General features: G+C 63.0%; 1 protein-coding gene across 6 annotated transcripts in view; it reads left to right on the top strand.

Annotated features, from left to right (window-relative positions):
- The first annotated feature begins 2,385 nt into the window (after positions 1-2,385).
- NFIC (nuclear factor I C) overlaps positions 2,386-16,688 on the top strand; it is a 69,120-nt gene continuing 54,817 nt past the window's right edge. For 2 of the 6 annotated variants that reach the window (XR_013442223.1, XM_036116095.2), the window contains exon 1: positions 8,649-8,806. Coding sequence is in view for 4 of the 6 variants with exons in the window: in XM_036116095.2 (XP_035971988.1) it covers positions 8,777-8,806 (30 nt within the window). In the remaining 2 variants the exon portion in view is untranslated. Of the gene's footprint in view, positions 2,542-8,359; positions 8,379-8,648; positions 8,807-16,688 lie in introns of those variants that run through there. The other 4 variants (XM_036116098.2, XM_036116097.2, XM_036116096.2 and 1 more) reach the window with 3 other exon arrangements.

Below are 16,688 nucleotides of genomic sequence, written 5' to 3'. Positions count from 1 at the left end.
TAATGGAGTAAAAGCACAGCAGGCCAACACATCTGGAGGAAAGGGGGGGGTCCTTGTTCTGCAGAAGCAGAAACTCAGGAAACAGGAGTTGATGATTTGAGAGATGCTCAGCCTATTCAGATCACAAAAGAAGCTAAAATTATGAGGACGTTAGTCAGGAAAGCGTCCTCCAGACCAGCTGGGTGACCTTGGGCACTTGTCTAAACCTCCCTGGGCCTCAGTTTCCCCCTCATGAAATGGGGATGGAGTTACTAACACCCACCTCATAGGGTTGCTGGGAAGGGTAACAGAGCTGCTCCCATAAAGCACTGTTCCTGCAGCCCAGGGGTGGCCTCTGGGAAAAGTGATGGTGGGGGCTGCTTCTGTGCCCCCCTGACTATCCTCTGGGCTCCAATCCCTGGGGTCTGGCAGCTATCAACCCATTCCCCCCCACCCTTCCTCTCAGGTCCCTAAGAGGGAGAGGCAGAGGATTCAAGCTGGGGATTAACAGAGGCAGATTAGAGATGGGGGGGGTTGGAAAGAGGGAGAGGGTGAGAGAGACAGAGGGTGGGGGAAGGGGTCTCTATCCACTTAACCCTTCCCTCCCCAGAGCCAGAGTAGCCACCCCACTTCCTCTGGCTTCACGTCTGTGAGAGGGGAGGCCACCTGCAGAACCTTCCCCTCCCACCCGCGGAGAACCCTGAAGAAGGCGTTAGGATTAGGGTCCTCAAGCTTCCGACAGGCTGGTTGAAAGGGGGGAGGATGAGGTCCCCTCTCTGGGCCTCAGTTTTCCCTTCTGAAACACTGGGAGAGCGTGCAGAGGCGAGGAGACCTCAGCTCTCAGAGCGGGTGCTCCGGGCCTGGTGGAGATCTGCTCCGCGTAGCCCAGACTTACTGAGCACCTACTATGTAGGCAGGCTTGCTGTCATATCCCATTTGTCTGAGATTTCCCAGCCTCTGGGATGCCCAGCCGCGCACACAGAACCGCAGAATCAACTTCCAGAAGCCCCCAGAGTCAGCCATGGCTCCAGAAGGGCGGTCCAGGGCCTGAGTCTCGTCCTGAGATGCCGCCGGCCCCCACCCTAAACCCTGGCGTCCTCCCTGGGGGAGCTGGGAACCACTTCTCCAAAAGAGTCCCTGAATCCTGGAGCCCCAGTGCGGGGAACTGGGGTCGCAGGCTGAGGGAAACCCGGACAGAAGGACGATAACAGAATCTCCTCCACCCACCGGGCTCGGGCAAGACCCCTCCCGTCGTCCCCCAGCTGCGCCAGACGCAGAGCCAGGGAGGGGGGGAGGGGGCGGTGCCTGCGCTGCGGCTGCGGGAGGAGGGGGACTGCGGGAGAGCGCTCAGGGATGGGGGGGGCGCTGCGGCACAGCGTCCCAGCTCACCGCTGCCCGCGCGGCAGGGGCGGGGGGCTGACCCTCCTCGGCCCCGCCCCTCCCCCCGCTGCCGAGGCGCCACCATTAATCCTGACCCGGGGAGGGGGCGCCCGCTCACCCCCAACCTGTGAAGCCGCCGCGCGCGCTCCCCGCCCCCCGCCCCGCTGGAGCCCCTGCGGGACCCCCAGGGGACCCCCGCCCCCCAGGTCTGTCGCCCTCGGTGTCCGAGTCTCTGTCTGTGTCCCCATCTGTCCCGTCTCCCCCCTATGCGTGCTTGTTGTGACTGCGTGTATCCGGGACACCTGCGCTCACGGGCCCGGGTGGCTGGCGCGCTCGCCTGGGGGAGGGGTCCTGGGGGTCGGTGTGCAGGTCAGTCCGAGGTCTGGAGTGTCTTTCTATGATTGTCAATCTGTGTGAGCGTCCAGGTGACACCCTGCAGGCTGTGAGTCTGTGTGTGACAGCGTGGAGCCTGTGGTTGTCTGGGTGACACCCCACAGGCTGTGAATATGTGAGTCCCCGAGTGTCTGGGTGACACCCGCAGGCCGTGTGAGTCTGTGTTCGTGGCATCCTGCAGGAGGTGTGCGTCCGAGACACCCCACCGGCCGTGAGTGTGGGTCCCCGCGTGTCTGGATGACACCGCAGGCTGTGTGTGTCTGTAACAAGCTGCAAGCGCGACTGTGTGGGTCTGCGCGCGTCGGTGTGCGTTGTGTGTCCGTGTCGGAGTCGAGGAGGCCCGGGCCGCGAGTGTCCCTGAGCCCTCTGCGTGTGAGTGTGTGAGTGTGTGTGTGTGAGTGTGTGAGTGTGTGTGAGCGCGCGCGCGCCGCGGCGAAGGTGGATCCGCTTCCTCCGCAGCCAGCCCGACCTGGGCCCCACGACCCGCCGCGGCGGCCGCTTGCTCGGCCTCCACTCGCGCGGCCCGGGCCGGGGATGGAGCCGCAGCCGGAGCCGGGGCGCGGAGCGGCCTGAGGCGCGGGCGGCGCGCGGGGCCGGGGGGAGGGCGGGCCGAGGGGAGGGTCCTGCGGGCCGGGGGGGCGGGCGCGGCGCGCCCCCTCCCTCGCGCGCTCGCTCCCTCCCCCGCGCGCCCTCCCTCGCCGCCTCCTCCCGCCGCCTCCGGCCCCCCCTCGCCGGGGACCGAGCGCGCTCGCTCCGGCGCCGGCCTCGCCTCCTCGCAGCAGCGCCATGGTACGTCGCCGCCCCCACTTTCGTTTTCGCCCGGGGAGTTTTTGGGGTGGTGCGTGGGCTCCCGGCGAAAGTTGCAAGGTCTGGGGGGGGCAGGGGGCGGGGGCCGCCCAGGGGAGGGGCTCGAGGCGGGGACCCCCCCACACACCGACCGCGGCTGCGGGACCCCCGCCCGCCGATCTCCTCCCCCCCCCCGCGGCTGGGGGCGGAGCTGGCGCGCGGGGCTCAGCGGGGGACCCCAAGTGGGGGGCCCCTGGCGGGCGCCGCGGAGTTAGCGGGGAGGGCGGGGCTCCCGGGAGAGGGTCCCCCCCAGACCCGGCTCCCGCCTCCTCCCTGGCCGGGCCGGAGGCGGGAGGGCGCGGCCCGGAGCGCACGACCCCCGAGCGCGCAGGCCGCGGGGGAGCGTGGGCCGAGGAGGGGGCGCCCGCCCGGGGCCGTGCGGGGCGGGGGTCGCGGCGGCCCCCGCGGGGTGCCCCGGCCCGGGCAAGCGCCGCGCGCCAGCTAGCGGAAAATGGCCGCTGCGGAGAGGGGCGGAGAGCGCGCAGCGGCCGCCGCCGGGCGCCTTGAACTTGGAGCCGGGCGGGCGGCTGCGCTCGGCGCCGCGCGGGGGCCGCCACCCCGCCCGCCCTTGCGATGCCTGAGCCCCGCCCCCGGGTCGACCCCGGCCCCTCCGCGGCGCGCGCCGGGTCCCAGCCGGGAGGGGTCACCGGGTCTCGGCCCGGCGCGCCCCAGGCCCGCTAGCGTCGGTGGCTGCACTTGAGGGTTCCGGTGTCCAGTCCGCGGGCGTCGTTGGCATCCGGCACTCGAGGGGTGCGTTTGGGGGCTTCTGTGCTCCCAAACGGGTCAGCACGGGAAGCCGGGGATGCGCCCGCGTGTCTGTACGGCTGGGTGGTCCCGTCTCTGGCCATGGGTCCGTGGGTCTCGAGGCGTCGAGTCCTCTCCTTTATGTGTCTGTGTGTGTCTGCGCATCCACGTGGCTGTGTGTGTTGTGTTGCGTGTGTGTTAGAGCATTGTGCGGCTAAGGGACAGTGTGTGTGTCTGGGTAACCGTGCGTCCCTGTGGGAAGGTGTTGTGAAGCTCTACGGCGGGGTTGTGTGTCCCCGAGGGCCGTGATGTCCCTGGGTGACCCGTGGGGTATCCCCATGTGAATGTGTGGCGGTTAGGGGGTTGCTGGTGAATGGGGAACTGTGTCGTGTCCCTGTGTCCCAGGGGACAGTTGGGTGTCACTGTGTGCGTGTGATTAGCGCCGAGTGACTATTCCTGGGGATGGGTCTACACTGTCCCTCGCCCCCACCCCCAGTTCCTTTTTTCCTGTAACCGGGGTTGCTGAGTGAGGGACGGGTGTTTCCTCTACCATGCCAAAGCTCTGTCCCCTCATCTCACCCCCCACACACCGTCCCCTCCACTTCCCTCCGACTCGGGGTACCCCATCCGCGAGGCCCCAGGTGGTCCTGGCTTGAGGATCGGGCACGAGGTGGCGCCGGGACACGATCACACGGTGGCGGCTCCTTCTCCCGCCAGGGGCTGCGCGTGCGCGGGGACCTGCCCCAGAGGGAGGCGGGGCGGTGGGGGTCCCCCCACTCCGCGGCGGAAGAGGTCCCGAGGGATGGCCGGTAACAGAAGCGCGCGGGCCAGGTCGGGCTCAGGAGGGTGGCCAAGGAAACCCCCTCATCCTCTCTATGCTAGGAGCTACCACCCTCCCAGTCCTGCCTCCCTGCACTTGCCCCCTACGAGGACAGACGGGGCGGGCACAAAGTGTTGTTTTCTCCCCTACAGGGGAATCCCCGCTGCACCCCCACCCCCACGCCAGGGCACTTTATATAATTTTCTAAATATAAAAGCACCAAGGCCAGGCCGGAGTCTCTGCTTTTTTCTTTGAACGTGCATCCCATTTTGGGGTGCTGTTTGGGAAAGGGAAAAAGGCGTCCTACATGGACACAGGCGTACCTTGGCACCCAACCCTCAGGGTCCCATAGTCTGGTAAACTTCCCACCCCCTGCCAGTCCTCACCCTCCCCTGCACTCGCCCCCAGCGCTGGAACACAACACTCCCACCACACTCCTGTGCAGTGGGACACCTGGGCTGCCCTCCCCAGTGCAAGCCTCTCCCCTTGTCCCCCACCCGGTGCAGTGGCACAGGAACATTCACACCCATGACACAGGCGTACATAATGCCACGCACACAGAGGGGCACACGCAACCACACGCAGACAGGCACCTGCACTTGTGAGAGTGGAGAGGAGCCACCCCACCCGCCCCGGCCTCCAGCCGGACCTGGAGAGCTCTGAGCCCGGCTGCGGGGGCCGGGGGGGGGGGGGCGCGGGTTGGGGGTGTCCATGGGACTGCATGGGGGAGGAGCAGGGATGTGGTTATTTCACATATGGGCCCCCACGCCTGCGTAGGGATACTGGGAGCGGTTCTGCTCGTGGGTGGGTGTGATCCTAGGTGTGTATGGTTGTGTTTGGGTGTGAGTGTGTGATTGTGAAGGAGTGTACGTGTGTTGTGGTCATGGCTGTGTGTGCACTCGAGTGGGTCTGTGTGTCTCCTGAGTGTGCCCGAGTCTGTGTGGATGCGTGTGCCTTGTGTGAGCCTGTGAGTCCCTGGTGCCCTTCTGTCGTGAGGCTTGAGGCTAGGTGTGGGGACGTCTGTGTTTGTGGGTGGGCCTGCGTTCAGGCGAATCTTTATGTGTTTGTGTCACTGGTGTGTGACTGTGTGTGTCTGTATTCCTGTGACGTGAGTATTGTGTGGCATGGTGTATGTGCTGCGTGTCTCTGCCAGCCCTGTGTCCCGTCCTGCCTTTACTTACCAAGACCAAAGACCTCAGCGTCCCCTTCTAGAACCTCAGTTTCTCCTCTGTGAAATGGGAGCACACAAGGGCCGAAGAGGAGTGACGTTGTCCCAAGTGTGCGTTCCCAAGGCCTGGCACGGTGCTGTGTCCTCTGTTCTCTAGGGGGTGGTCGCTCTGGAGTTACTAGGTGGGCACCTGTGGTCCCTGCCTGAGCTGCTCTGTGAATGCCACTCACTTTTTTAAAAGTTTGTTTTTAATGAGACAGACCATTCGTGCACATCTAAAGAGTATACCAAAGTATTCCAAGTGAAAACCAACCTGCCTCATCACCCCTACCTGTGTGGGTCCCCGCTCCGGGGGATGCTCTGGTTTCATTCAGCTTCTTCTGAACCGTTGCACATGTAACAGGTACATAGTCTTATAAAGGATGCTTGCGTATTTTGTAAAAACAATCCCCAGTGAGATCTTGAGTCTATTTGCAGCATTTACAGTGAGTGGGGTTGGTCTCACCCAGGGACTGTTCTGCCCCCAGGAGACACTGGGCCATGTCTGGGGACATCTGCGGTGGTCAGGACTGGGGGTGCTCCAGCCAGGGATGCTGCTCAGCACCCCTCCCCCACAGTGTTTAGGATGCCCCAAGCCCCAGCCGAGAAGGATCCAGAGCACCCTCGGGTGGGAAGCCCTGGTCTCCAGCTTGTTTTCCCCGCTGTGTGTCTCCCAGAGGCACCTGCCGGTGGGAGCCTCTTGTTCTTTTAGGAGCTGCATAGTATTCCAGACTGTGCCCATGCTGGCATTACTGATCTGGCCCTCCGCAGAGGGACACGGTGCCCTGTTCCCAAATTGTTGCCATTACTGGTAGAGTAGTGGGCAACACGCTTGTGCGTCTGGATCGGGGACAGTTAGAGAGAAGGCACAATGAATGATAAGGAGAGTGCATTTTTAATTTTTTAACCAATGAGCTAAATTGTGCTCCAAAGTGCCCGGAGCTAAATCATGCCCCCCGGCCCCCTTCTGGACCCTTGCACAAACAGGTCCAAATCCACCGATTGCTTTGTTCGGATAACTGCTCGGTGCAGTTGACCTCAGCCCAAATAGTCCCTGGTTCACCCATAATAACCCAGGGGGTGGAAACTACCTTCGCCCTTTTTCACCAAGGGGAAGCTGAGGCACACAGGAGTGTAGCTGCTGCTGGATGAGATGTAGACCAGGCTGCAAGCCTGCGCTAGAGCGGGCCAGCTGTGGACCTACTGTGTGCGCCGCAGGGCCCCTCCCACCCGAACTAGAATATATAGATTTGTAACAGTTCACTGGTGTTCAGGAATTTGCAGAAGGTTCTACTCTGCACTTTGCCCACAGTGTTCACATAGGTGACCTCAGGACTCCCATCTCCAACCCTCCTCCATGCGTCCCAGCACTGTTGCCATTTTACAGATGTGGAGACTGAGGCTCTGAGAGGGGCAGTCTGTGCTCTCCAGACTTCACCTTGGAAAGGAGCTCAGGTGACAAGCTGGGCGGGAATGAGGGGGCTGAGCTGGGAGAACCCTCCGCAGTCAAGTGTAACCTTTAAATGTCTGTGAATTTGGAATCTTGTGCTCTGTGTTCCTGGCCATTTAAAAATAATAAAATATTGCTTTATGTTATGTTGGCATTTGGATTCTTAGACACCTGACTTTCCCCATTCATCCTGGAGTTTTAAATGCACCCCCCCCCCACCGGCTGCCTGATAGCCAAGGGGTTTTCAAACATTTGTGAAGTGCTCATGATGTGCTAAGCACTGTTTGTTTGAATAACGGACACCCACATGCAGTGGGGAGTCAGTGTGGCCCAGGGAATACGTGCTCCGTAGGAACCCTGCTCCCTCCTAGTCTAGCCCTGGGACCCTGAGCCTGTTTCCTCCCTATAACACGGGAGAATAATAGGGTTCCTGGCACCTCCCATTACCCTGGGCATGGGGCACCTGCCCCAAGTTGGCAAGAGGGTATCATCTGGCATCAGGACACCGGGAGAGACAAATCAAAATCATCAGGCTTTCTAAGAATGTCTTGGTGCACATTTGACCCAAGGTCAAGGCTCTGCTAAGTGTCATTATCCTTATGCCCATGGACCCCATGAATGGGCACTGTTAGTGCACTTTAGAGGGGACAACACCAAGGGGCAGAGGGACACATCACCCTAGTCTGTGGGGTGGGAATGAGAGCTTCTGCAGTTGAAGCTGGGAGGATTCAGGGGGTGAAAGGGGGACGGTTGAGGTCATGGCACCCTGGGGGCAGAGACTGGGGGAGGTCAGGTCTGTGCCCAGTTACTCTAGAGGGAGAACAATGGAGCTTTAGAAAGGTGGGTTCTGGGGCCAGGTGGCCTGGTGCCAACCCATTCACCGTGCCTCAGTTTCCAGATCCGTGAAATGGGCACACTCCTAGGCTCAGTAGGAATTATTGGACACCCAGAGAAGAGGCTGCAAGGGTTTATCTGGCCAACCTGAGGTTCTGGACACATCCTCTTGGGATGTTGGGGTGACTAACGGGGGATGCCAAAGCAACCCCCCACACACACGTAGTTCCCCTTTGGTGCTAACTGAAGGGGTGAGAGCAGATTCCTGGAGGCTCTGGGGTTAGTTGGGACCTTCGGGACTGGTGGGGTGGGCAAGAGTGCCCTTGGAGCCAGCCTCTGTGCCAGGGGGGAACTGCAGCCCATGTCTGGCTCTCCGGGGAGCAGGGGGAGAGGATGCTGTGGGACCCCCCACTCCTGCCCTGCACCCCGGGTCGTACATCTTTAAGGGGAAAGACGCGCGCTGGCGCCGGCCTCTGCACACGTCACTTCTTCATTCTTTCCCTCCCCCCCCAAACTTGGCTCTTTTCTCCAACTTCCCGGCCAGCGCGGGGAGGGTTGGGGGGGGGTCCTAAAAATCCACCTCCGGCCCCAAAGTGTCCAGCAACAGCCCAGCACCCCGTCCCCACTTGACTCGGGTGGGCGGTCCTCGGGGACCCGTGGCGACCGGGCTCTGCGCGGCCGGTTGGTTCCCGTCCGGTGCCCGGGACCAGGGCGGCTCGTAATTCGTAATAATAGCTATGATGGGGGTTCATGGGGCATGGGGGGGGGAGCGGCTTTCCTTCCCCGCTCGCGCTCTTTTTTCCCTCGTTTCTTTGAAAGTTGGATGTTGAGAAGTGGGAGGTTCGGGTGGGAGGGGAGGGAAATTGGGGGGAGGAGGGGGGGAGGCTGCCAGAGGGAGGAGAGACAGAGACACGGAGAGACAGAGACGGAGGAGGAGAGAGGGAGGGGGGACAGGAAAGGAAGAGGGAGAGAGAGCGAGCGCGGGAGGGAGGGAGGAGGGAGACCGAGGGAGGAGGCGGCGAGGAGCGCGCCGGCCGCGGCCGCGGGGGGGGGTTTGGAAAAATGACTCAGTAAGTTCAGCGCGCCCGCTCCGGCCGGCCCTGCGCCTCCCGCCGCGCCCGGGATGTATTCGTCCCCGCTCTGCCTGACCCAGGTACGCCCCTCGCTCGGCCCGCGCCCCCCGCGCCCCCCGCCGCCGGCCCCGGAGTCGGGAAGCCCGAGGAGGCGGGACGGGAAAGGCGCGCGTCCCTCCCGCCGCCCCGCCGGGGTGCCCCCGCCGCGGGCCAGGGGCCGGTGGGGGATGGGCTGGGCCGGGGACCCCCCGCCCCGACCCTCCCTCGGGACTCCCGCCCCGCCCCCGGCGCCCCGGCCTCTCCCCCCACGCGGACGCGGGACTCGGGGTGCAGGCTGGCGGGACGCTAGCCCCCACCCCACCCGGGAAGGTCTGGGGGCGCCCTCCCCCGGGAGCCGAAGGCAGGCCTCTGCGTGACCCCCCGCCCTGACCGGGCCTGCCTCTAGGAGGAATCGAGGGGTCCTGGCGGGTCCCTCGGCACTGTGGAGGAGAGGATCCCTCGGATGTGCTCCCCAGACAGTGCCCCCCCCACGCCAAGGTTGTGCCCCGCCACCCCAGCCCCGGGACGCCTTTCCCCCCATTATTGGCCCACGTGTGCGTGGAGGGGGAGGGGGCGCGCGGAGTTGGAGGCGCCAGCAGCGGGGGGAGGGGGCGCGCTGACATCCCGGCTCGGTCTCCCGCGCCCCCCGCCCCCCGACACCGATCTGATCTGATATTTTCGCCGCATCGATTCTGGATTGTTGCGCCGCCGCCACCGCCGCCGGGAGGAGCCGGGAGGCCGGGCGTTCCGGGGTCTGGCCCGGGCACTGCGGCGCTGCGGACGCCCTCGCCAGCCCGGCACCTGCCCCTGCCCCCCTCCCGTAGCCTCTCACCCCTGGCCAGGCTCCCAGACTGTCCGGGGCTGAGCCCTTGTGCAACGGGCAAGGGGGTGTGTGGGGAGGGGGCGGCTGCCCCTGTCCCAGGCCGCACCCCGGGGGACTCCTTTCCTCTTCCAGCTCCCTCTGGGACAACCCCCCCCCCCCCCCCCCCCCCCCCCCGCCGCGGTCTACTTCCAGCTCCCCCCCTGTCCTTATGTGTCTTTAGGCCAATGGGGTTGCGGCCTCAGTTTCTCCTGAGCACTAAGGTAGGCTCTGGAGAGAGGGGCAGTGTGGCCTCCAGATTGCAAAGTGCAGCACTCTGGGAGGTGGGAGTCCAGCGGGAGCCTGGGTGTCCGGTCCCTCCTCTCTCCCTTATGGGGAGCACGTGCATGCCTATGCCTAGCTTGGGTCCCAGGGACCGCCAGTCTGTGTGGAGAGGGTCCACTATTCAGGATCTTGGGGTCCCCCTCATTCATGGTAGAATCTTTCTTGCCGCGCTAGGGAGTTCCTGGCTCCCGCCAGAAAAGGAGAGGGCGGTGCAGAGCGGGGGGGTCTCAGGGCTTGTCCTACCCATGATCCCCTGAGTGACCTTGGGGAAGTCCCTGCTCCTGTCCAGGCCTCAGTTTCCCTTTCTGAACAACTTTGGGGGCCCCCCCGGAAGTTGTCATTGCTGCCCCACCTCTGCCTCCCAGCTGCCCTAAGGCTCCCCGGGTGCAAGTAGGGTTCTAGTGAGGGTTGCAGCGTGACCTTGGGCCTCCCAGTCTCTGGGCTTGTGGGGTGGCCTGGGTGGCTGTGGGCGCCCCCGCCCCCTCTGCCCTTCTCGCGCTTGCCAGCTCCCGAGAGCCACACAGGGGGGCTGAGCCAGGGAGGCTATTCCAGGGGAGGAGGTTGGAAGGCCGCCTTTTGTCACTGAGCCCTGGAATTCCCCCATCAGGACTCCTCGGGAGACAGGCCTTCATCCACGTTGCTGCCGAGAGGAGAGGCGGTGGCAGTGAGAACCCGAGCCCTGGTGTGAGCATGTGTGCTCACGGGGCCTGGCTCGGCCCTCCCCAGGAGCAGGGCAAGGATCAGCCAGGCAGGCTCCTGGTGGACAGTGAATGCTACCTGAGGTTGCTCGGGGCAAGCGGCGGGTGTGGGGGGGGTGGAGACAGGAGACAGAGATAGGCAGAGAGAGCCCGAGAGCCCCCTTCCCAGGGCTAGGGTGAGGATGGAGTGGCCCAAATTCCGGGGGGCTCCCCTCCCCTGCTCTGCTCTTGTGTCCCCCACCCAGGAGGGGAGACCCAGGACCCGCTGGCAGGCTCCCCGAAGCCTGAGGGTGATCCCCCAGAGCTCCTTGCAGACCCAGCCTGGGCTGGGATCTCTGGCTGGGAGCCCCCCTGGGAGGACCCCGACTGCCCGCGCAGGACCTGCACTCCTGGCTGTCTGGCTCAGTCTCTCTAAGCGTGCCGCCACCCCGCGTCTCTGACCATCTCCATCTCCCTCTCCCCGTCTCTGTTTCTCCTCGATCTCTGGGTCTGTCTCTCCCTGTCTCTGCCTCCGTGTCTCTCTCCGTGCCTCCATCTGTCTCTGTGTGTCCCTCTCCCCCATTCCGTCTCTCCCGTGTGTCTCCCCGTCTCTGGGCCTCAATCTCCCCCCTTTGCCCGACTAATTTTACAACCTGAGCCCATCCTAAAATAGCTCCCTTTTAGCTGATCCGACCCGGATCCTTGTCGGTGCCAGCGCCCCGGTGCCCCCGGCCCTGCCCGCCCCCGGGGGGGGGGGGGCGGTGGCGGCGGCGGCCCTGGAGGATTCTGGGAGCCCCGTCCCTGTTTCAGTGGTGACTCAAGCGCTTTTTCACTTTTACTCTTAAGAGGAACTGTGTGGAACAGCCGTTACTTCCATAAATCCTGGCGGCGGGAAGGCTGGCCTCCCCGCGCTGGCCCTGCTCCGGGCCTCCCTCCCTGCCTCCCTCCGCCCGCCTCACCGCCACGTTAGTTATTCCGGGTTTGGGGCCAAATCCCGCTTGGCCGCAGTGCCCAGGATTCCCCGGGGCCGAGGCCGTGTGACGCCGGCCGCCAGGGCCCCTCCCTCATTCATTCATTCCTCCCTTCATTTCTGCCCCACGCTCCCTCTCAGCGTGGCACCCCTCTTACTGCCGTTTCTCCAGTGGGGAGACCGAGGCTGGGAGGGTGGCCCTGACTTTTGATGGGTTTAGCAGGTATTTTTTTTACATGCCTCCTAGGGGCGGGATGGGGGGGCAGGAGGTCGTGGGGTCTAGGCCTGACCTGGGCTTTGGGGGGCTGGGAGAGGGGCCAAGACCAGAGAGGGCCAGGGCCCGCCCTGGGTGGCACAGCATTATGGCCGGCAAGGCTGGCTTTGGGGCCACTGCCCCCACTTGGCTGTTGAGGCAGGCCTGGGCAGGTGGGCGCTCCCCGTGTGCGCCCCCCACCCATGGTCTGATGCCTCTGCTTGGCTCCTGCAAAAAGCACAACCTGGCTCCAGGTCGCTCTCCCTCTCTCCGTCCCTGTGTCTGTGTCTCTCCCTCCTCCCTTCTCTGCGGAGGCAGGGGTTCCTCAGCAAGCGCCAGGGCCAGGCGCCTTGTAAATCACGAAGCTGGGATTCTGGCGAGTCAGCGTTCTCTCCCTCTCTCTCTCTCTCCTTCTCCCTCTCTCTCCTTCTCTCTCTCTGTCTCCCTCCCTCCCTCCTTCTCTCCTTCTCTCTCTCCCTCTGTCTCTGTCTCTCTCACCCCCCCACCCCTCTCTCTCTCCTCCTCCCTCTCCCTGTCTCTCCCCCCCCACCTCTGTCTCTGTCTCTCTCCTCCCTGTCCTCCCTCCCTGTCTCACACCAAATGGATGGGAAACACTCACCACGTCCGGGGTCCTCCTGCCCCACGCAGCCCTCACATGCGAATGCCCGTGTTCACACCAACCTGCACACGCGTGTGCTGCCTGCTCCCGTCAGGGCATGTGGACCTGCGGTGCAGCGGGGGCGGGGGGGTTCCCCCGGGACTGAACCACACCCACGCACATGCACACACACGTGCGTGTTCACTGCCACCTCGCCCACGAAGACACAGCCCTGCCCCGCCTCCAATGGGCCCTAATGGGGGTCCCGGAGGCAGAGACCGAGGGAGGGCCCCTCGGATCTGCACGCAGGTCTTGCTCAGGAGGCTCAGAACTGAGTTCTCGGCTTCGCGGTGCGTGACGCCGGGCAGGGCACCTAACTCCTCCGTGCCCCCTTGTCCTCGCTGTGAAATGCAGTCAACGGTGACCTTCCGAGGCTTCGGGGAGGGAGGACCCCTGTGAGGTGCTCAGCGCAGGGCCTGGCACACAGTAGGCGCTTACAGATGTCTGTTGCACGAAGGAATGAGTGGACGGGTCTGCCAGCCGAGAGCAGGAACTCTCTGAGCCTCCATCTCTGCCCCCGTGAGATGCGGAGTACAATCATGCCTTCCTCCGAGGCTTCACCCTCAGCACAGTGCCTGGTATACAGTGCATGCCAAATAAATGTGGCTGTGATTATGGTGGTCGCTGAACTAATAATTGGGTTAAATGTCTCAGAGGCATTTCCAACGTACCCTCCCCTTGCTGTCGCTGTTTGCCCAGCAGGAGCCAGGCCCTGGGCTGGGTGATGGGAGCAGCCGTGAGCCCTGAGGATTTGTCCAGGGTCTTCCTGAGTCTGGCCAAGCCTGTGGGGGTGCCAGCATCCTCTGTCGTGCGGGGTGCTTGGATGGGTGTCACGTAGGCAGAGGATGGGATTGCTCTCCCAGGGATCTGGGTGCTGGGGGCACAGCAGTGAACAAGAAGGACCAAATCTGTGTCCTGGAGGGGCCGCAGTCCAGGGGCCGGGCCAGGCCGGGCTGCTGCTTTGGCTAAGGAGGAGGTGGCCCGTGACCTGGGACCGAGCAGGGGAAGGGAGTCACACGGGATTTGGAGAGAGCAGGCGGGGTACAGGATGGCCATCTCTGGGAAGTCCCAGCGACGGGGCCAGACCACGTGCTTGAAGGGCCCAGGAGCAGGCTGAGGAGTCCGGAGGTCCACGGTCACGGGGATGCAGGTTGAAGCCCCAGCTTGGCTCCTTCCTGGCTGCATGACTTTGGGTGGGTGGCTTCGGTGCTCAGTGCCTCAGTCTCGCCCTCCAGAAACCAGGCGTGAGGATAGTCCCTATTTTGCAGAGTTGATAGCTCAGTAAATGCTCAGCCTCTGGAAGGTAGGACCCCGTGCCCTGTCTCTCTCACTCTCTCTCCCACGCCCTGGCCCTCTGGCTCAGCCCCTGTCATCCTCCTGGGACATGAAGGCACAAAGAAGGAAGGCAGGAGATCCAGGGTTCAGACTCCCCAGTCACTTTGATGGGAAGTTTTAACTCCCATTGCTCCGTGTACCCAGATTCCTCTCAGGGGCCCACAAGACCCTGCACAACCAGCCCCCAGCACCTCCCTGCCCTCACCCCCTCCACTCTTCTTCTCGTCCACTCGGTTTCAGCCACACCACCCTCTTCAGTGTTCTCGCAAAACATGAGGCATGGTGCTGCCTCAGGGCCTTGGCACATGCTGTTTTCATTCTCTGGAAAGCTCCTACCCTGGCCCATCATTTTTTAGGTCTTTGTTCAAGTGTTCTCTCCTATGAAAGACCCTCCCTGACCACTGCCAGCTAAAAAACAACCCTAAGGCATTCCCTGGCCCTCCCCAAACTCCTTTAAATATCTTCAGAGCGCTTTGTTCAAACTGACATTTTATTGCATATCTGTCAGCTTGTTTCACGTCCATCCCTGCCCCGATCAGGATCCAGGTGAGGACTGAGCCCGGGTCACTGCTGGGTCCATAGCACCGTGCACGGAGCTGGCACACAGTAGGCGCTCAATAAATGTTTGTCCAACAAGCAAATGCATCTCACCCTCGTTAGGTGGGAGTTGAGCCTAAGCTGTGATGCTCTGAGCTTGAGGGGGGGACTACCTGAGGTTAGGGACGCTGACTGGTGCCAGATGGATAGTCTCTGCTGTTTGCCGCTTAACCTGGCCTTAACCTAGAGGAAAAGACGTTGGAACCAGGGCTTTGAAGGGCGCATAAGAGTTTGGGATACAAGGGGCGCCTGGGTGGCTCAGTTGGTTGAGCGACTGCCTTCGGCTCAGGTCATGATCCTGGAGTCCCGGGATCGAGTCCCGCATCGGGCTCCCTCCTCGGCAGGGAGTCTGCTTCTCCCTCTGACCCTCTTCCCTACTCATGCTCTCTCTCTATCATTCTCTCTCTCTCTCAATAAATAAATAAAAATCTTTATAAAAAAATAAATAAATAAAGAGTTTGGGATACGAATTTAGGAGGTGGTAAGATAGTTCTCAGTAACGTTAGGTGAGTCACTGAGTAAGTGAGGGAGAGAGAATCCTTCCTGGAGAACTTGTGGTTTGTGAATAGGAGCTTCATGGTGCAGCCCATCCAGCAAGGGCTTGGACCCAGGTGTCTACCTCCCAGCTGCTGCTGCCCTTTTTGGCCAGGAAGTCCCAGTGAGCCAAGTGGCATTTCTGGGAACGGCCTGGCCTCGGTCCCCCTCCCCCCAACATTGCCTCTCTGGTTACCAGGAACTGACAAAAACCCCCAACACCCCACAGCTGCCGTATCCCTTTCTGCCCATTGTACAGAATGAGAAACTGAGACCCAAAGCAGAGCAGTGATTTGTTCCGGGGTCAGAGAAAGGGTGAAAATGGAGGCCCTTGTCACCCAACCTCATTCTCTTGCAGAGTCTGCTTGGCAAATGGGTGCTTTAGCCCTGGGCCTCAGGTTTGGGGGGGTAGCAATAGAGCCAGACTCCGAACCCCAGCTTGTGTGGTCCAGGCTAGGTCTGGGAGGATCCCCGAGGAGAGCAGGAAAGGCTGCCTGAAGGAGAAGGAACACTGGAGACAGGGCTTTGAGGGATGTGTAGGAGTTTGGGAGGATTCTCGGGATCTGGCTTGCCTTGACTGTTTCCTTTGCCTGGTCAGCCAGTGAGGGCATTGGGAGGTGCCCTGGGGAAGATGTCTTGGTTGTGGCAGGTCTCGTGGGACAAAGAGAGCGACAGACCTGCCTCTTATCTGGGCTGACCTCCCAGGGAGGACAAGGGAGGATAGGGCAGCAGGTCCCTGACCCAGTTACAGACTGTTTGTCTTCTTTCCTCCCGGACCAGCTGGGGTCACTGGTGACGTGGTCTCCCGCCCCTGCCCGCCTCCCTGGCACCTTTCCTGAGAGTGGGCCCGGAGGGAGTAGGGCACAGAGAAGGGGTGGGACCCAGAGCCAGGGGAGGGGTTCAGAGAGAAAAGGGTTCAAGGAGAGGAGTCTGGGGACCTGTCAGTCGGCCCCTGCCGGCTGACCGTCCAGCTGCCCCTTCCCAGCTACCTCTTATCGCTGCCCCAGTAAAGCGCCAGAACTTGGGTGGCAGCCATGGCCCAGCGTCAACACCATTGCCTTGGCCTCCTGCCACCCTGGCGTCCCCTCCATGGGGGGCAGCGACCTGTGCCTCTCTCGCTTCCCCACCCCCAGCCCCTCCGGCCAGGCAGCCCGGGCTCTGGTCCCAGCTCTGCTGACCGGCTGTGTGACCCTGGCTGAGTCACTCCCCTTCTCTGGGGCTGGCCTGTCAGGTGGCATTCAGGCACAGGAAAGCCCTGTGGAGGTTGGACAGGGACCGGCCGTGGATGGGCCCCCCTGCATTCTCCCTCGGCCTCAGCAGGGCCAGCCGGGGTGGGGGGAGTGGGCAGCGGGAAAGAGCCCTGAGGTCCAGTGCCCGCCACAGCTGTTGCGGTGACTCACACTTTGGGGGACATTGGAGTGGGGAGCTGGGCTGCCATATGCTGAGCCCCATCCCACCCCACCCCGGCCAGGGCGGGAGGCTATTTTCAGAGCCTTGGTAATAGGTGAAATCTGAGGTCGTTCCCCTCCCCAGCCCCGGCACCCCCCCCCCCCATCCCCGGCCAGAGGTGCACAGAGCCCTGAGAGCGTACAGGGTGGGGGTCCCTGTGAGTGTCCAGCCCTGGAGGTGGGACCGAGCCCAGCCCCATCCAGCCAGCAGGCAGACTGATAGCCCAGAACGGCTGTTTCCCTGAGACCCCAGGCTGTTCTGAGGAAGCGGCCGATGGCCTTCACAGGGCTCGGGGGGCCTGGGCTC

This window comes from Halichoerus grypus, chromosome 1, assembly GCF_964656455.1.
Source record: "Halichoerus grypus chromosome 1, mHalGry1.hap1.1, whole genome shotgun sequence".
In the NCBI taxonomy this organism is placed as follows: Eukaryota; Metazoa; Chordata; class Mammalia; order Carnivora; family Phocidae; genus Halichoerus; species Halichoerus grypus.
Note: the sequence above shows the minus strand (reverse complement) of the source record. Positions and strands in the feature narration are given on the sequence as shown.